This window comes from Zootoca vivipara, chromosome 10 (genome assembly GCF_963506605.1).
Source record: "Zootoca vivipara chromosome 10, rZooViv1.1, whole genome shotgun sequence".
NCBI classification, from domain to species: domain Eukaryota; kingdom Metazoa; phylum Chordata; class Lepidosauria; order Squamata; family Lacertidae; genus Zootoca; species Zootoca vivipara.
Window position 1 is genome coordinate 25,798,805 of NC_083285.1, and position 20,975 is coordinate 25,819,779.

Genomic DNA, 20,975 nt, shown 5'->3' on the forward strand with positions numbered 1-20,975 from the left:
CACTTTTTTTGTTTTGTTCTCCTTAACCACATAGCAAAAATTAACATAAGAAGTGGCCCACATGACTGACAACAGGGTGCCTGTTGCTGACCATTGCCATGGAAAGTTTTTGAAGCCTCTGGAAACCAGAGGTTATTTTACCCATAGTTTTGGCTGTGTTAAAAGTCTTAATGCAGAATTGTAGGGATAATTTCTCCATAGTCTTGTTTTTCTTGCAGCCTGTTTGGTTCTGTGGCACCTATGGATTGCTGACTTTCAGTCATGCTGCTATGTGCTGAGCCAGTCACATTATGGCATGCAGACATAATGCATACTGAGCTCTGCGTGGGTCGGCTTCTGACTTTCAATCACAACTGCAACTTTTCAAATAAATTGAAGATGTACCTATTCCTTTACGGGTCTTCCTACAATGGTGGCCAACCCTTTTGAAATGTGTGCAACAAGTCAAGTTCAGAGTATAAGAGTGCACCAGCCAAGGGCATGCATACAGTATGTATGCATGCAAGCAGGCAAATCCTTCTCTCACATTGGTTGATGTGGTTTCACCTCTAATCTGCTGAGCTGGGAAGCAGGCAGTGACACAATATGGGAGCCATATACCGTATTTTTCTGTGTATAAGACGCCCCCATGTATAAGACTCCCCCTCATTTTTTGGAATCCAAATTGAGAAAATGGGGGTAAATTGTATCCATGTATAAGACGACCCCAATTTTTAAGATTAATTTTTCAAGAAAATAACCTAGTTTTATGCACGGAAAAATATGGTATATCTTCTACAAAAGGTCTAACAGCAGCTCCAAGAGCTGCTAATTAGATAAGGAAAACTGATGTGGGGTGGGTGGAAGAAAACATAAAATGTTTCCCAACACTGCAACCTTTATCCACATTTATCCCCACACTTCAGCAGTTACTTTTAAAGGAGGGGGCGGGGGGAATGTGAGATCTGATTATGGGTTTTTCTTTCTTTCTTATTTTGGTCCTTACTGATGCTAAATCCTTACTAATTCCAAATCTTCCCTTCCCCTTTCATTCTCCATAACTTTAATTAAACCACTGTGATTTACACAGCCAAATTTTCAAAGCTTGAATACTGAGAATGTACACAGACGCCTCAAAAATGAGAAATAAACTTTAGGACTGTATTGTAGAGCAAAAACTATTACTAGCATCTCAAGGTGTTTTTGATTAGATATAACAAGAGAGCTGTTTCCTATTAATCCATAAATCAACGGATATTGTTCCCCGGAGAAGAGTTCCTAGTCATAAAAGTAAAAATAAAAAAGGGTATTACTTTCAAGCTGCTAAAAGCTGTCAGAACTGTAAGCATAATTCTATAGTGACAACTGAAAGAGTACACTGCAATAAGGGAGAAGCCCTATTTCTGTAGACACCAGAGAAGAACACTCTGAGGTCTCATTGAGAATAGAGACACGACTATTCAGCACGCACACAATGTCTCTTCAGAGTTCATTGGCATGGATAATTGGACTGCTACAGCAGCCCACGTGTTACTCAAAACTGTTTTTTACGAGGCTCATTTCATGAACTCATTTACAGTATTTCTATGTACTCTTTGATGAACCTTTTTTATGGGAGAAACAGCTTTATTATAAGCTTGCTCAATTTTTCAAGTTTACCATCTTCAGATGAGAAAAACAAAATTATGGTGATTAAAAAAAGAAAGTTATTTAAAAGGATTAACATAAAATTATTTCAGGACACAGCAGTAGGAAACTAAGGCAACACTACTTAAAGAAAACATTACTTAACCCTGATTTGTCAACACATTGACAAAAAAACAACCCACAGGGCCAATGAACAAAGAAAAATCACATGATTTAAATAATAATAATAATAATAATACCATTAAACTGTTATCACCTTGAAGCAAGGAGTTTGCAGATGGGTGCCACATCAGTACCAAACAGTGCAATTTCTTACCTTTGTGATGGTTTGCCCCAGATGCTATTCTGCCCCACAGTGTTACAACAAATATTATTATTAGCAGTTTTCCTTTTGTGGCTTTCTGTAAGTATCTTTTATTCATCCTAGGAGGAAAAAAATAAAATACACAAAATGAAAAATGTTCAGTAAGTATAATTCATGTTTCCCCCAATTTTATAGTAGTAGTTAAATACATTTTGTACAGCGTTGTCCCATTTACACCCACTGAGAAATAAACACCATTGAAATTCAGTCGGACTTCGTCCCAGTTAAATGAGCCTAAGATTTCAGTTTAAGACACCTGGCAGGCATTTCTATATCAATCACCCAGCATGGACGGCAGGAAGTTAGTCAGATCAAATACATGTCATTTGCTTAAGCTAGTCTTTTAGCACAATAGGTAAATACCACAATAATGGCTCTACATGTGTTAGGCTGCATACCCAGGTGGCGCTGTGGTTAAACCACTGAGCCTAGGGCTTGCTGATCAGAAGGTCGGCGGTTCGAATCCCTGTGACGGGGTGAGCTCCCGTTGCTTGGTCCCAGCTCCTGCCAACCTAGCAGTTCGAAAGCACGTCAAAATGCAAGTAGATAAATAGGAACTGCTACAGCGGGAAGGTAAACGGCGTTTCCATGTGCTGCTCTGGTTTGCCAGAAGCGGCTTTGTCATGCTGGCCACATGACCTGGAAGCTATACGCCGGCTCCCTCGGCCAATAATGCGAGATGAGCGCGCAACCCCAGAGTCGGTCACGACTGGACCTAATGGTCAGGGGTCCCTTTACCTTTATGTGTTAGGCTGCATACCATAGTAGTGATAATTTCTAAAGAGCAAGGGGAGAGTCTTTCACCTTGATGCTAATCAAGGTACAGCTCAAATAAGGCATTGAGAGCTTCACAACTATGCCAACACAATATCAATGGAAAGCCTCCCTAGGAGGGGGAAAGCTTATCACTGCCTCTTAATTCCTTATCACAGCATCTTCTCCTACACCCAAAGAAGGCAAAGAAGTGATGAAATAAAACATATTCATCACAGGCAACGAGAATCCTACGGTACCACCTTTTAAAAAAACACTCCACGCAACTTTATATACATAACATTATCTAAAATGTATCCTATTTATTATTTATTTATAAAAAGAAGTGCTTATATACTGCTACAGCATAAAAAATATTTCAAACCAGTTTACAGCGATAAAAACGTAAAAGAAATGCAAGCAAAGCATAAAAGTTTAAAAACAAGTATCATTAAACCATTGTGGAAGGACTGGCAGAAAAGAAAAGTTTTCAGCAGGCATTTAGAAGTCGGCACAAAAGGTGCCCACAAAATATATCACGGACCGTCAGTGATACAGTCTATGATATACCGGTACTTTGCGAGAAGAGAACCCCTCACGCTACTTGAAACAGCACACCTAGGTAGCTAGTTACACAGGGTCGATTCCGTTGCTATATAGAGCATAGAGAAACAGGCAGGGGATGTCTGCCCCTGCCAGTCCACATGACCATCGCCTCTCAGAGAAAAAGCATGGTGGGCTTTGAGCCACATGGATGTTCCTGTATTAATTATGCAAACAAACCCCACCTGTCTTCCCAGGATGCTTCCTAAAATCCATAGTTGTGTGCTACAGCAATAAGCAGAAAAACCCAAACGCTGCCATCCTACTTTTAGTCTATTCTGTAATCCTAAATACACATGCTACTTAATAAGCTCAGTGGCTCTGGATTCTGAATAGACATGCAGAGGGGCAGGGCTGCAAACTGAGAAAATGTTCTTACCATGTCGACCTGATGACTTTTCCAAGAACTGCCTAATTATTACTAATTATTACCAGTAATAGTATTTCTAACCATTATTACCGGTAATAGTATTTCTAACAAGCGTAAAGATGAGGTCTGGTACAAATGTTACAGAAAAACAATGAAGGTGTAAAAATGAATCACAGTATCCTTTCCTCCCTTGCTTTGTGCATTGGAAACTAACAGCTGAGAGGGTGGGGGTGGGGGGGAGAAGCCGCAATGATCAGTTGGGTGGGAATCTCTGTGAGAGAGATCCATAAGATCCACTCAACCGATTAGAGTAGCAGTCCTCTCACTGCTAGCCAAAATGAAGCCTAAGCAATCATGTGTTTAATTCACACAGTCAACTGAGAGTGCCGCTTTCAGGCAGCAAAGTTTACCACTTGATAGCTTCACCTGAGTACCGTATTTACTCGAATGAAATGCACACTCTTTTTTTGCCAAATTAGGGTAAGCATTAGATACGATGGCACATTTACATGCACCAGCAAATACTTTATCGGTTTCAAGGTTTTGAAAACTGAGGTGCACATTAGATTCGATGGCCCATTAGATTCGCGTAAATAAGGATTATGCAACGAAGGGACTCTGCCTGTTGTACCTGATGAACTTTGATTCCACCCTTCCTAGTCTAAGTTTTCATTCTACACAACCAGTCTTTCACACGAGTTGCTAATAACATCCAGCGCAAAAAGGATTGAAAGTATCAGTTGAAAGTCTGACTGCTATCAACATCTTACTCTGCTGTATATAGGCTGACAAATCTAGGGAATGTTAAATTATAGGTGCAAAGACAGAAAGCTTTCTGCCACTAAACAGCAGTGATAATATGCTACTGAATCACAGCTATAACGTCATCTCAAATTATCAGCAAAGGCAGTAGGCTCAAACGGGGGGGGGGTGTGTGTGTGTGGAAACAAAACCCCAGCAGCTCACATATTTTTGCTGCAAAACGAGGCACAATACCAGCCATTTCTCAATGTCCACCAAGAAGATGATGTTTTTATGGAGAACATAATGCAATCCAGTGCCCCGTCTAGTCCTGTTCTCACAGTGGCCAACCAGATGTCCCTTACGAGAAGCACAGGAACTGAGCACAACAGTATTGTCCTTCCTGCAGTTTGCAGCAACTGGTGTTCAGAAGCATTCTGCCTCCAATGGTGGAGCGCCCTCTCCTCCATGAATTTGTTCAATTAAGCCATCCAAGTTGGTGGCCATCACTGCTTCCTGTGGCAGTGAGTTCCATAGTTTCACTATGCACTGTGTGAAGAAGTACTTCCTTTTATCTGTCCTGATTCCTCCAGCATTCAGGTTTACTGAATGTCCACAAGTTCTAGACGTATGAGAGAGGGAGAGGGAGACAAAAATGGTCTTTATCTACTTTATTCATGTCATGCATAATTTTCGGCTCACCCAGACTTCCTTTTGTGCTGTGTTTCTACACACTGTGTCCAAGTGCTGCTTTTTTTTGGGAGGGGGGCAGCACATTTCCCGCAAAATCACTGCTCTTTACTGCTGAATTGGCAATCTGGTGAAAACCCAAATTGCCATTTGTTCCAATTCACTGTTAAAGAGGAGGTTTTCACAAGGGAAGCACCAGAGCAATAAAATAAAAATAAAATGCTTGGACACAGTGCTTTAAAGCACCGGGCTGTGCCTAGAAAGTGCAGGGCAAAAGGTAAATGTGGATGAGCCCTTTATAAACTTCCATAACTTTCACCTCTTGTTCACCTTTCCTCCAAACTAAAAAGTCCCCAAATCTGCAGCCTTTCCTCATTGCTGGATCTCCTTGATTATTTAGCCCTTTTCTGAATATTTTCTGGCTCTACAATATCCTAGAGTTAGCCTATATATCCTGGAAGGCCGCAAGTTCTCCATTTGTGGTCTAAATGTAGAAATCATAAGGACTCGCTGAGTACAGGAAACTGATTTAAACTATCCAGTCTCTGCAGAGAATGGGTTGCTCTAAAGGCTGCTCAGGAAAGCTCATGGTGTGCCTTTGGAAAGGTACAGCTGAAAAATGGTGGAAGAGATGAAGAGTAGGCTTCACTTTGCTTCTTTTTCAGCATTATATCCCACAGGTGAGCAGCAATAGGTCTTAAACCAAACCGTTTGCAGTGCAAAGTCACTTTTAGCCTGAACGCAAATTTTAAATGCTAAACTGGCTTTCGATTTCACACACACAACACAATTGTACCCACAGAAGATACTCAAGGGCTTTAAAAAATATTGTGTAAAATGCCCCTGGTTCTCGAGCATAAGCTGAACATATTTAAATAGATAATCTAAACGCACAGTGAGACCTTTGTGGGAAAGCTCAACCATAGAAGAATGGCAGAGAAGCACCACTTATTGTATAAATGCATCCTAGAATCATAGAATCATAGAGTTGGAAGAGACCACAAGGGCCATCCAGTCCAACCCCCTGCCAAGCAGGAAACACCATCAAAGCATTCTTGACATATGGTTGTCAAGCCTCTGCTTAAAGACCCCCAAAGAAGGAGACTCCACCACACTCCTTGGTAGCAAATTCCACTGCCGAACAGCTCTTACTGTCAGGAAGTTCTTCCTAATGTTTAGGTGGAATCTTCTTTCTTGAAGTTTGAATCCATTGCTCCATGTCCGCTTCTCTGGAGCAGCAGAAAACAATCTTTCTCCCTCCTCCATATGACATCCTTTCATATATTTGAACATGGCTATCATATCACCCCTTAACCTTCTCTTCTCCAGGCTAAACATACCCAGCTCCCTAAGCCGTTCCTCATAAGGCATCGTTTCCAGGCCTTTGACCATTTTGGTTGCCCTCTTCTGGACACGTTCCAGCTTGTCAATATCCTTCTTGAACTGTGGTGCCCAGAACTGGACACAGTACTCCAGGTGAGGTCTGACCAGAGCAGAATACAGTGGTACTATTACTTCCCTTGATCTAGATGCTATACTCCTATTGATGCAGCCCAGAATTGCATTGGCTTTTTTAGCTGCTGCATCACACTGCTGACTCATGTCAAGTTTGTGGTCTACCAAGACACCTAGATCCTAACTGTGTAAACTCATCACAGCTGTGAAAGGGTGGCCTTTGCTAAAACAGGCATACATAACAACACAAAAAGGACTTGTAAGATTAAAATATGTATATCACCTGTACATAAGCAAAATATGCAGAACTTGGGAAAATATTTTACATGTCAAAACACTTTAATTATTCTACAATATGTACTCAATGAAAATAGTACTGTATGCACATACTATTATGTATAATGGCTTGGATTTATTAAACCGTATTTTTGTACAAACCCATATGTTTTAAACTAAATGCCTTGGAAAATATTTCTTTCTTTTCTGACAAAGCAAGTTTTCTTGACACACCTTTTAGAAATACTGTGGTTCTAATGAATAGTGTCCTTTCTAAAGCAGTGCCATTATTCATCAACAATGCTCCCTGATTAACATCAGCTCCTTTGCAACACAATTGATTGCAATTTTCACCTTCGTTAATTTTCAGACAGGCTACTAACAAAGCAATAGAGAAAACAAAGTAAGGAAAAGAAACAAGAGATATCTTGTTCCCCATAAAAAAAACTGCAACAAGAAATAACTCATTGAATTAGTTACATTTAACTGTGGCTATAGTGGCCTGGTTTTCACACACCAAACCATGATTTGGAGCTACGTGCATGAGCTATTACACTCTTCTCTCCCCTCTGTGTCCGTACAACCGTGAGAACTTTTGTACAGAGTTTAGTTTAATGCTATCCTCACTTAAAACATACTCTGGTCAATTTCTAAAGAAGCCTACTAAAACCATGTGTTACAAAGCAGACAATTTAAATAAGCAGTGTTTGTTTCAAACCAAGATCTCTGATTCATACATAATGACTAGCTAGGTTTTGCGGGGAAAGGAACTAAATTCTGTAGATGTCTTCATGCTGGCCACGGTGGCTCCTTCCTGTTCATGCAAATAGCATCAAACCACGGTTTAGTGTTAAGTGTAAACATAACAAAATGTAGTGAAAGTAATAGGGCTTTGGGAAGTAACTGTGGAGTTTTGAGGCATATCCACTCCTGCTGTTGGAGAGGTGCCCTGCTCTTCAGTTCAACACAGCCTGGAGTTGTAGTCTAAAACATCTGGAGGGAAACAGGTTGGGAAAACTGCAACACGAACTAACTCACTGAATTTGCATGAGCTTCCCTCACGCTTGATCATAAATGCTTCATCAATATGGCACATAGAAGATATAGAATAGATAGATAACAAGGGGCTGGCCCTATAAAGTGTTTTCCTTTGTTTCTAGCAATAACAAAATGATGACAGGTTACTATGATTCTTATATCATTGCCTGGACAAATGAGATTGTGTTCTGGAAATGTGCAAATCTACTTGAGAAATAACCGAAGTACAACTCTCTTCATTCTATCCCAGGTGTGGGGAACAAATGGTCATCCAGATGTTGCTGAATTGCAACTCCCATCATCCCTGGTCATTGACCATGCTTGCCGAGACTAATGCAAGTTGTAGTTCGGCAACAACTGGAGCCCCCCACATGCCTTATTCAACACAGTTCTTTTTAACTTGTTATGCATATGCATGAATTCCAGTTAAACTGAAGCATATCAGAAGCAATTTTCTACAACAGTGAAGAAAGCTTATCTGGTGGAATTTCCCTCCTCCAAATCTGAAAGGTTCAGGAGTCCCCTGCCCCACTTGTGTCTGCATCTGGCAATCCGGTTGTTGATTTTAGAGGCATGGGGCTCTGCAAAATAAGAACCTGCGGTCTGAGGTTATGCCAGTTAAACTGCAGGAAGCTCCTGCAGCCAATCAGAAGCTGCGGAAGCCCCATTGGATGCTTGGCTTCCAAAAGAACGTTCGAAAACCAGAACACTCACTTCTGGTTTTCAATCGTTCGGGAACCGAAACGTTTGACTTTCAAGGCATTCGGGAGCCAAGGTACGACTGTACATGTATCCTTCCCCCCTACATATAAAACCATAATTATAATTGAAAACTCAGAGTGCTTGAAAACACTTCAACAACCATACAAAAGAAACATAAACTGCTACAACAAAACTGCACAATTTATAGGAATAGAGTAAAAACAGGATAATTGGCATATGGTTCAGGAACCCTAGGGCAAACATATTGCCCAAATTATGTTGTCTTGGAGCTCCTTGGATACACTGTAAATTGATAATAAGTTGTGCTTCTTTAAGACATCAGAATGTTTTTTTCTGGAGAGTTCCCCAATCTTTACAGTCTAATGTTTGAATTGAAAGAGCAACCGTTTGAAATAAGCTTTGTGTTTCTCTTTACACTCACGCTCTGTGCAACAAAAATATAATTTGCAAGTTACTTTAACTGAATTGTGTGAGTTTCATATAATTTAAGATTTCTGACACTAGGCACAAGGCTACTGGAGACTCTATAGCGCTAAGTTTCAAACAATGTGGACTGTGTCAAGTACCTGTTGTATGAGGATTAGGAAGAATTATTTTTCAGTTTTTCATTTAATACAATTAATTGGCAAAGTCTGGGCTCTACGCCAACTATTTTATTTTCTGTAAGAATTGTAATTTTAGCAGCGTGTGAGCTCAACTGAATGCTTTACAGCTGTCTTAAAAATACAGAGCAATATCCATTTTACATATATACAAGGCATCATAGCGTATTTCAATGAGAATTCTAATTAGTTAATATGCTTTGCAACAAAGCACCTTAAAGTTATAATTGCCAAGATATTTATGCAGATAAGCAATAGATGAGAATGAAACAACACACAGTTTCCAAATAGCAATACTAAGATTTCAATGTAACAAGCAGGGGGAAGCAGGAAAAACATAATATTATTAACTCCAGAGAGACAGCCATATCAGACTTAGGAGACTTGTGGCATAAACATTTGTAGGCTAGAGCCCAATCAAATTAACAGTACAGTATGTATTCACCGAGCTGTTCTCCAAACTGTATAACACTTTCACAGGATCACTGAATGTGTAGAAAATGAGAATTGAACACAGAACATTTCCAACTTTGTGTTGAACTGTGCAGTTTTTATCTGCAACTCACTGAGGAAGTCAGTAGGCTATGTCCTGTGAATATGTACTCAAGTGAATTAACTGGAATCATACATTCAGATCTGTTTGCTTGCTTATACGTATTATTTTCCTCTATTGCTATTGAATCTCTCTCTTATTTTTCTTACTCCCACCTTTCTCGCCATGCTAATTTATCACATAAAAAGGGACAAATCAGGTCCTCCCTTAAAGAGGGCACATGTTGCGGTGAGACCTGAAACCCAATCCCCTGTATTGTGGGTGGGTTCGAATGGTCAGCCACAACACCCGATTGGTAGGTCCCTTGTTGCTGGGTTCAATCTGGCCAATGGGACATAGTCCAAACAGATCGAGGGACCTATATATGCCCATGCATGTGACCCAGAGCTTCCTCTTTCGGCGCGTGCATTCAAAACACCTGCCCACCTCTCCCTAATTTTAGGGCTTTTGTGCTTGACCTTGTTATGCTGTCATGTGTTGTATGTCATTGGGACAGGGGCATGGCAGGAATTTTCCTCACTTGGCTGATTGGCTGTTGCCATTTGGGTTTCGCCTGCTGCTTAGCAAATCGTCACAACTTGTAAGGTTGTGGATAGGCTCTGGTTCATGTGATAGGGATAGGAGAATGGTCTCGCCATCCCTATGTGAAGGGTATTCCGTTAAAGGAATCCAGGGACTCTAATGGTTTTGTCAACCCCTGAGAGGGGGTTGTGCCCGTGCCTGAGTTCAGGGGGACATTTGGGTGGCGGACATAGTCCGTCCCCGACTTTCCGCCTTCCCAGGTGTTAACCCTTGGGTGACCTATGCTGCAGAGCAGGGAGCTAGTCGAACCAGAGCCTATGCAACCACTCACTTTCTGTAATCAATAAAGTTGTGCCCTAAATTCTGCCAAAAAACTGAAACCAAAATTTGAGTCAAGTGTGAATTTATTTAGGGGGGAGGTGTCTGGGTCTGAACACGCAACTATTCTCGCTAGTAGGAACCATACACCCACTGAGTCTGTATTCAAAAGAATTCGCTAATGAATTGTGAATTGCAGCTTCACACTGAAGTCTCCCTATAATGTCTTTTTATCGAAGCGCGACAACTTTGTAGCCAGTAGCGTCCTGGAGGACTGAAATGTTCTCCCACTGCTTCTGAATGCTGCCATTCTTAGGTCAGTTTTGTTCTATTCATTCTCTTGCAGAAACACAGGAGACTTTGTCCCTGTCTTATGTGAACACAGGAGGCCACTGTAGAATGTGATGGCGTATATCCCATTGCAGGATGTGTTGGTGAACAAGATAGTATAGCTGAAGTTATTTGGCAAAATCTTGCAATATTGGTTGCCAAGTGGGGGAAGAAGGATGTTATGTTTGCCAGATGATTGCATAGAAGAGATATAATACTTTTTAAAGTGGTCCATTTTCATGTCAAGTTACCAGTAGCTGTAAAAATCACACTGAAGCGGTAATAAATAAATCAATGGGCCACCAAAGAATCTCAGCTACATTGGTGCAAACATTTCTCCCATCTCACTGTACTGGACCTGTTTCATCTACATTATTTGCTTTCTAATTTTAGGAAATATATGCTTCAGAGACGTAATTCCATGCACCTTTCTTCAGAGATATGTGGGTGACTGTTAAGTAAGTAATCACACCGAGGGGAAAAGAACTTAAGTAGTAGTCGGGACCTCGCTCGTCCCAACTAAAGAAGAATGGCAACTTAAGCTGACAGAATATGCACAGCTTGCAGACTTAACATATAGAATAAGATAACAAGAAAGACACATGTTTAGAGATTGGAAAACGTTTATTGAATATATGGGGGAAAATGTTTACACTTGAAAACGTTGGCAGCATTAAGATAAATTCAACAGTGTAAATAAGTTTTGATGGATATAATAATGGGATACTGAATGGTTTAGTTTTTGTAAAATATGCAGGGGTTTATGATATGCAAAATGAACCATGGAAAGAGAAGAAGGGAAGTCATCGATATTTTAAGGATGTTCAAATGAGTATTCTAAATTGTGAAACAGAAAATTTAATAAAAATTATATATTTTAAAAAGGGAGAAAGAATACTAGTTCTTGGATTAAAATTTGTGCAGACCCGCCACTGATATTTTCACTTATCACAGCCTCGGTTTCAATGGCAATTCCATTTTTAGACTTACAGTAATGTTTTATATGAATGCACTGGAAGGGTAAGGTGGTTTTGCAAGCGATATAGCATTGTCTTGGAGTTTTTTGTTTGTAAGGAAAGGTGTTATTTAGAAAATCAAAGGATTGTGGAACTACTGTATACATTTCTTTAACAAACACACATGCTCAGTGGCCACAAAATGCTAACTGCCTGATGGGGCAAAACAGAAAATTGGAGGAAATGGAACATCCTGGAAAAGGACATGGTTGGCTGGATCACTGGAAGCCTGAACAGAAACACTTCATGTGCAAACATTTTGTCACTGATTCAACCTGTTTGCAATCAATCTGAAAAAACTAGATTAGATACCTGCATGTCCACAAATTAACTCAGTGATAGCCAGTTAGGTCATACTCAGGAGTAGACCCATGGAAATCAATTTAATTTATATCAATTCATTAAATTGGTATACTCTTAAGCATGACTTCACAGGATATCATGGTTATTCTCACTCCTCTTTGTACATGAGCTTAGCCACAGTTTGTTCTCAGCTCTGGGAGTCAGCATATTCCCAGTAATCCATAATTCAATTAACTGTGTCACATAAAGCATGCCTGTGTATGTACAGGGAACTTGGGTCTCTTTTGTGGGCCATTACATAGGTGGGGCATTTCATATTGATTTTGAAATAGGTCTTGGCGAGGGGGGGGGAATGATCCACTCTTAAATCCAGTGGTTGGACTAGGTAATTCCAGAGTTCAGCGCCAACTCTAAGGTCCATTGTAACTATACTACAAATGATTCAAATGCCATATTGTTTCAGGTAATATGTGCTATTTCACGCCCAATGCTACATTAACAGAAGGTAAAAAATAAATGTGATTTTTTTTCATGAAGCAATTGCTCAAAAAAAGCTACAGTTTCATGAGTTGTTAGCACTGGTATTGTATGTGGTGTAAAACTATGAATTCTATTGATCTTGGAACCTAGCAAATTCTGATATATGCCAGATTTTCATGCAACTATATTAATGCTTGCCATGGGCTATAATATTGATTGCTATTGTTGTTGTTTAGTCGTTTAGTCGTGTCCGACTCTTCGTGACCCCATGGACCAGAGCACGCCAGGCACTCCTGTCTTGCACTGCCTCCCGCAGTTTGGTCAAACTCATGTTCGTAGCTTCGAGAACACTGTCCAACCATCTTGTCCTCTGTCGTCCCCTTCTCCTAGTGCCCTCAATCTTTCCCAACATCAGGGTCTTTTCCAAGGCTTCTTCTCTTCTCATGAGGTGGCCAAAGTATTGGAGCCTCAGCTTCACGATCTGTCCTTCCAGGGAGCACTCAGGGCTGATTTCCTTAAGAATGGATAGGTTTGATCTTCTTGCAGTCCATGGGACTCTCAAGAGTCTCCTCCAGCACCATAATTCAAAAGCATCAATTCTTCGGCGATCAGCCTTCTTTATGGTCCAACTCTCACTTCCATACATCACTACTGGGAAAACCATAGCTTTAACTATACGGACCTTTGTCGGCAAGGTGATGTCTCTGCTTTTTAAGATGCTGTCTAGGTTTGTCATTGCTTTTCTCCCAAGAAGCAGGCGTCTTTTAATTTCGTGACTGCTGTCACCATCTGCAGTGATCAAGGAGCCCAAGAAAGTAAAATCTCTCACTGCCTCCATTTTTCCCCCTTCTATTTGCCAGGAGGTGATGGGACCAGTGGCCATGATCTTGGTTTTTTTGATGTTGAGCTTCAGACCATATTTTGCGCTCTCCTCTTTCACCCTCATTAAAAGGTTCTTTAATTCCTCCTCGCTTTCTGCCATCAAGGTTGTGTCATCTGCATATCTGAGGTTGTTGATATTTCTTCCAGCAATCTTAATTCCGGCTTGGGATTCATCTAGTCCAGCCTTTCGCATGATGAATTCTGCATATAAGTTAAATAAGCAGGGAGACAATATACAACCTTGTCGTACTCCTTTCCCAATTTTGAACCAATCAGTTGTTCCATATCCAGTTCTAACTGTAGCTTCTTGTCCCACATAGAGATTTCTCAGGAGACAGATGAGGTGATCAGGCACTCCCATTTCTTTAAGAACTTGCCATAGTTTGCTGTGGTCGACACAGTCAAAGGCTTTTGCATAGTCAATGAAGCAGAAGTAGACGTTTTTCTGGAACTCTCTAGCTTTCTCCATAATCCAGCGCATGTTTGCTATTTGGTCTCTGGTTCCTCTGCCCTTTCGAAATCCAGCTTGCACTTCTGGGAGTTCTCGGTCCACATACTGCCTAAGCCTGCCTTGTAGAATTTTAAGCATAACCTTGCTAGCGTGTGAAATGAGCGCAATTGTGCGGTAGTTGCAGCATTCTTTGGCACTGCCCTTCTTTGGAATTGGGATGTAGACTGATCTTCTCCAATCCTCTGGCCATTGCTGAGTTTTCCAAACTTGCTGGCATATTGGGTGTAGCACCTTAACAGCATCATCTTTTAAAATTTTAAACAGTTCAGCTGGAATATCATCACTTCCACTGGCCTTGTTATTAGCAATGCTTTCTAAGGCCCATTTGACTTCACTCTCCAAGATGTCTGGCTCAAGGTCAGCAACCACACTACCTGAGGTGTACGAGACCTCCATATCTTTCTGGTATAATTCCTCTGTGTATTCTTGCCACCTCTTCTTGATGTCTTCTGCTTCTGTTAGGTCCTTACCACTTTTGTCCTTGATTATGGTAATCTTTGTACGAAATGTTCCTTTCATATCTCCAATTTTCTTGAACAGATCTCTGGTTTTCCCCATTCTATTGTTTTCCTCTATTTCTTTACATTGCTCATTTAAGAAGACCCTCTTGTCTCTCCTTGCTGTTTTTTGGAAATCTGCATTCAGTTTCCTGTATCTTTCCCTATCTCCCTTGCATTTTGCTTGCCTCCTCTCCTCCGCTATTTGTAAGGCCTCGTTGGACAGCCATTTTGCTTTCTTGCATTTCCTTTTCCTTGGGATGGTTTTCATTGCTGCCTCCTGTATAATGTTACGAGCCTCCATCCATAGTTCTTCAGGCACTCTGTCCACCAAATCTAAATCCTTAAACCTGTTCCTCACTTCCACTGTGTATTCATAAGGGATTTGATTCAGATTGTATCTTACTGGCCCAGTGGTTTTTCCTACTTTCTTCAGTTTAAGCTGGAATTTTGCTATAAGAAGCTGATGATCTGAGTTACAGTCAGCTCCAGGTCTTGTTTTTGCTGACTGTATAGAGCTTCTCCATCTTTGGCTGCAGAGAATATAATCAATCTGATTTCGATGCTGTCCATTTGGTGATATCCATGTGTAGAGTCGTCTCTTGTGTTGTTGGAATAGAGTGTTTGTGATGACCAGCTTGTTCTCTTGACAGAACTCTATTAGCCTTTGCCCTGCTTCATTTTGAACTCCAAGGCCAAACTTGCCAGTTGTTCCTTTTATCTCTTGATTCCCTACTTTAGCATTCCAGTCCCCTGTAATGAGAAGAACATCCTTCTTTGGTGTCATTTCTAGAAGGTGTTGTAGGTCTTCATAGAATTGGTCAATTTCACTTTCTTCAGCACCGGTAGTTGGTGCATAAACTTGGATTACTGTGATGTTAAAAGGTCTGCCTTGGATTCGTATCGAGATCATTCTGTCATTTTTGAGATTGCATCCCATTACAGCTTTTGCCACTCTTTTGTTGACTATGAGGGCCACTCCATTTCTGCTACAGGATTCTTGCCCACAGTAGTAGATATGATAGTCATCCGAACTGAATTCGCCCATTCCCTTCCATTTTAGTTCACTGATGCCCAGGATGTCGATATTTATTCTTGTCATCTCATTTTTGACCACATCCAGCTTACCTCCACTCATGGTTCTTACATTCCAGGTTCCTATGCAATATTTTTCTTTACAGCATTGGACTTTCCTTTCGCTTCCAGGCATATCCGCAACTGAGCGTCCTTTCGGCTTTGGCCCAGCCGCTTCATCAGCTCTGAATCTACTTGTACTTGTCCTCCGCTCTTCCTCAGTAGCATGTTGGACGCCTTCCGACCTGAGGGGCTCATCTTCCAGCGTCATAACTTTTATATGCCTGTTGTCTTTGTCCATGGAGTTTTCTTGGCAGGGATACTGGAGTGGCTTGCCAGTTCCTTCTCCAGGTGGATCACGTTTAGTCAAAACTCTCCACTATGACCTGTCCATCTTGGGTGGCCCTGCATGGCATAGCTCATAGCTTCTCTGAGTTATTCAAGCCCCTTTGCCACGACAAGGCATTGATCCATGAAGGGGATTGATTGCTATATTAATAAACAAAAGCTGAACCAGACTTAGGAAGAATTGAAATAATGGTAGTCAGGAAGATTTTATACAGTTTCTTATTTGAATTATCAAACTTTGTTCTGAACAACCAATACCTTGGTAGCATAAGTCATTAACTCAACCTCCACAGTACTTTGCACCTGAGAATTCTTATACAAAGGTAGCAATTACAGAATATGAGAAAAGGATCTAATACCTTCTCTTACCCATTAAAAGCTGTGTTGCCATTCAAAGTGACTAGTGGTATGTTATCTACCCCCACCCCGCATTTAGAACTTGCTGCTCATATGGCTGGAAGTTTAAGCGTTCATCAAATAACTCCATCCCATGTTCAGCTGCAAAAATAAACTTTATTTATTTTTTTGCAACTGAATGCAGGATGTAGTTCTTTTGTGAGAAGGTTTTTCGTAGAATTGCATCTGTCCATTTCCCCCAGGTCAGGGACTGATTCAAGCATGGGTTTCCATGTACTTCCCACCCCTTGGGAGTATCTCAAATGCAGCTAGCCAGGCACTTTGGCACCAGATCTTAAGTGCCTTCCTGGATCACCAGCTCTTCTGTTCCTGTGGTCCAATGGGAAAATAATGGAACCCGGCTGCTGGTGAGGGGCCTTCCAGTTCTGGGGCATGAATGTCCAGGTTCTCAGGCTCCTTGGCTGTTTGGACATTTGCTGGCTTATAGGGACGCAGGTGGCGCTGTGGGTTAAACCACAGAGCCTAGGGCTTGCTGATCAGAAGGTCGGCGGTTCAAATCCTTGCGATGGGGTGAGCTCCCGTTACTCGGTCCCAGCTCCTGCCAACCTAGCAGTTTGAAAGCACGTCAAAGTACAAGTAGATAAATAGGTACCGCTCCAAACGGGAAGGTAAACGGCGTTTCCGTGCGCTGCTCTGGTTCGCCAGAAGCGGCTTTGTCATGCTGGCCACATGACCTGGAAGCTGTTCGCCGGCTCCCTCGGCCAATAATGTGAGATGAGCACCGCAACCCTAGAGTCGGTCACGACCTAATGGTCAGACGTCCCTTTACCTGCTTCTCTTGCTCCTCATCTGAGGAGACCTCCTCTTCAAGGTCTGAGCAGAGCTGAACCCTGATAGTATACTTTATGCATAAGGAACTTTGATAAAGCCACTTCATCCTTTATATTTTTATATACATCCCTTGAAGAACTTTGAAATAGGAATTTTCAATTATAAATTTATGAACAAGACAAACATTTGTTTCTAACACATATATTGCATAGGTCTCCTCATCAATGCAAGTTTCCATGCTGCACATCATGTGGTCAGGGCAGCAGAGAGAGGCTCCTTGTTAAATATACACTGAGTGAGTGACAAACCAAGGTTTGCTTCCGTGTGAAACATTTCACAGAGTGGTTATATAGTTATACAGTGGTACCTTGGGATAAGAACTTAATTCGTTCTGGAGGTACGTTCTTAACCTGAAACTGTTCTTAACCTGAGGTACCACTTTAGCTAATGGGGCCTCCCGCTGCCGCACAATTTCTGTTCTCATCCTGAAGCAAAGTTCTTAATCCGAGGTACTATTTCTGGGTTAGTGGAGTCTGTAACCTGAAGTGTCTGTAACCAGAGGGTACCCCTGTATAGCTGTCTAGTTCTTAGAGTAACAGGTCTCTTTTATCCAAAACATGTTAAGCTGCGAAAGATCACCTCTAACCACTGTCAAATAGCCATTACCTTTTCAAAGGAAGCCTGCTAAATTGTATGGAAATTTCTCCTATTTTTACAAATTTTGTTACACTTTGATGAATAAAAAATGGACCAGCAATGCTCAAAGCAAGCATGCAGATTTAAGAGATCAATCAAGGCTGAGCAAAATTTTATACACCAAGAGAGCTGTGTTTAATTTTTAATGCCATTGCAGGGGTGGGGAGGCACAGTTTGAAAGCTATCACCCACAAATAGTTGCTCAAGAAAGTGTGCCGAGAAAATCCAAGTATAGGGGTTTTTGATGTTGTTTTTTTAAGCAGTACTTCCAATATGCCATCCCTATAAATGTTCTTAGTGTTTAAAACAACTGCATGTTTATCTGATATAACCACCAACAGGAAGTTCAATTATATAATAGTAATAATTCAAAATATCAGTGTTATCTAAGAACTAAGAAACTTAGTCACCTGCCTGTTATAAAGTTAAGGGTCCAATCTATGCTAGTTGAGAGGCCATAGGATATGAAAGTTCACTACGTTGGCACAACACACAATACAACACTTCAGATATGCACAGTGCCCCAGCACAACTCTCCAGTTATGCCAGGGGAAGACTGTTGGTGCACCTGGAAGGCTAGCAGCAGTCAATCTTCTCTCACACAAACAACTACTGTGCATCCAGCATTTGGGAGAGGGGATGGAGACAACAAGATAGAGAGGGAAGCATGGACCTAAAGGGCTAATTGGCCCATACAGAAGCCAGACCATTAGTCCATGCACTTCCTAACTGCATGCAGGAGCGCCTTCCTGTTTGTAGGAGCCCCTTCTGATCTTTTGTAGTGTGCTGTTATGAATCTGTAACCTCCTGCATATATGATAGGATTGCTGTCCTGGGCTGTGTATATAAACTGAATAACCGAACTGCTGCACAAGGTTAGGATTCCACTGCAGCCCCTGTGATTCTGGCATATATGACTGGGTGTGAGGGCTAGGGGCTGGTCACTGTTTCCTACCTGGTTTTGTGTCTGAGTGGGTACTGCTTGCGATGTGGCTTCAAGTTCTGGGAGTTCATCCTCTTTTACACCTTGCATGCTTTTTTATTATTTTTTTGCATGGAATGGCTGGGATCTAGGAAGGAAGGAAAGTCTGCCTTTGAACCATCTCATCTCAGAAGCTGTCACGATTGAAGATTTCAAAGCCGATCTATATCTAATCCATCCACACAGGGAGGTGAGGATCAGGTGAGTCCACTCTGGAATTCCAACTCCCCAGATTACTCCTCCATTCCTAGTACTGAGCATTTGACTATCCGCCCTGCGTGTCAGAAGCAATTCTCAAGGCCTAAGAGCCATGACCATGGCTATGAGGAGTCAACTCACATGAACAGTTTTTCCCAACATGACAGTTATCATGCATTCATCTGAAACTAATCAGACGCATCTTCTGCATGATGCACTCCGCATCAACAGTTCATTGAGCATGTTGTTGTTGTTGTTGTTGTTGTTGTTGTTGTTGTTGTTGTTGTTGTTTTTAAAAAATCTTCAGTGCAACAGTTGTGGAGTTTCACTTGATTCCCAGTGCAAGACACCTGCCAGCCAATGCACAGGGGGGGGGGGGAGATACACGCACACATAAATCTTCAATCCAAACTAAGTATCTAAGCTTTACAAGTGCTATGGACCATTTTGTCCCTGGTTGACACAAAGAATGCAAGGATAGTGCCACAGGGTAGCAAGGTTGCCCATTTGCTACAAACCCAAGACAAGCAGAGGGCCCACTCCTCTAAAAGTGCTACCAGCATTTCCACTTTGATCAGATCAGGCACAATAATTTTCAGTTTGCATCTCTCACCTGCATGTCTCAGACCCTCGAAGGTGCCCTGCCTAAGCCACCACTGCCGCCACCCCACTCCCCCTCAGGATTTTGGAGCTAGCACAGGGTGGGGGAGTATTCCATATTTATATGAGGGACAGTTCTACTTCAACACAATACTAATACTAATAAGGTAAAGGTAAAGGACCCCTGGCAGTTAAGTCCAGTCGCAGAGGACTCTGGGGTTGCGGCGCTCATCTCACTTTACAAGCCGAGGGAGCTGACGTTTGTCCGCAGACAGTTTTTCCAGGTCATGTGGCCAGTATGACTAAGCCGCTTCTGGCGCAACGGAACACCGAAACCAGAGCAGCGCACGGAAACACAGTTTACCTTCCCACTGGAGCAGTACCTATTTATCTACTTGCACTTTCTGGCATGCTTTCAAACTCCTAGGTTGGCAGGATATTATTATTATTATTATTATTATTATTATTATTATTATTATTATTTGCACCCTGCCCATCTTACTGGGTTGCCCCAGTCATTCTGGGCAGCTTCCAGTATATATAAAAACATATTTTTTAAAAAAAAAAAAAACCTTCCCTATACAGGGCTGCCTTCAGATGTCACTTATCTCCTTGGCTCGGGGGTCACATAACTCCATACCCTCCAGCATTTCTCTGATGAAAATAGGGACGTCCTAAGGAAAAGCGGGATATTGCAGGATCAGATCAGGAACTGGGGTGGCTTCTGTAAATCTGAGACTGTCCCTGGGAAATAAGAGATACTTGGAGGGTCTAGAATGATACACACTTGTGAAAGGGCCTCACTCACACAATATTTTACCATTTCAAACATTCATGGTCTCCCCCCCCCCCAAATCCTGGGCAATCCAGTCCACCAAGGGTGCCGGGAGTTGCAATGACACCCCCACCCCACCCCGAGCTGCACCCCTCAGAGTGGGCTTACAGTTCCTCCCTCTCCCTAGGGAACTCTAAGAAGTATATCTCTCCCTATGAGGGGAGCAGAGGCCAACCAACAACCCCCAGCCACAGTTGAACAAGCCACAGTTCACAGGCTACATAGCAGCCTGCTGGCAATTATTTCTATCTTGCGTTTAATTAGGCAAAAAAATCTTTCGACTCACAAATGCATCCTAAGGCAGTAGTCTCCGTTTGTGCTACTATAATAATACAATTTCATTTTCTCAACAACAAGGAAGGCGGCTACTTGCTTCTGTCATTTTTTGACAGTGCAGTTTC

At 41.7% G+C, this 20,975-nt stretch overlaps 1 protein-coding gene across 1 annotated transcript in view; it reads right to left on the reverse strand.

Annotated features, from left to right (window-relative positions):
* TAFA2 (TAFA chemokine like family member 2) overlaps nt 1-20,975 on the reverse strand; it is a 133,354-nt gene that overhangs the window by 40,708 nt on the left and 71,671 nt on the right. The window contains exon 2 of the mRNA XM_035128541.2: nt 1,943-2,049. Coding sequence (XP_034984432.1) covers nt 1,943-2,048 — 106 coding nt within the window. The 5' untranslated portion in view covers nt 2,049. The remainder of the gene's footprint in view (nt 1-1,942; nt 2,050-20,975) is intronic.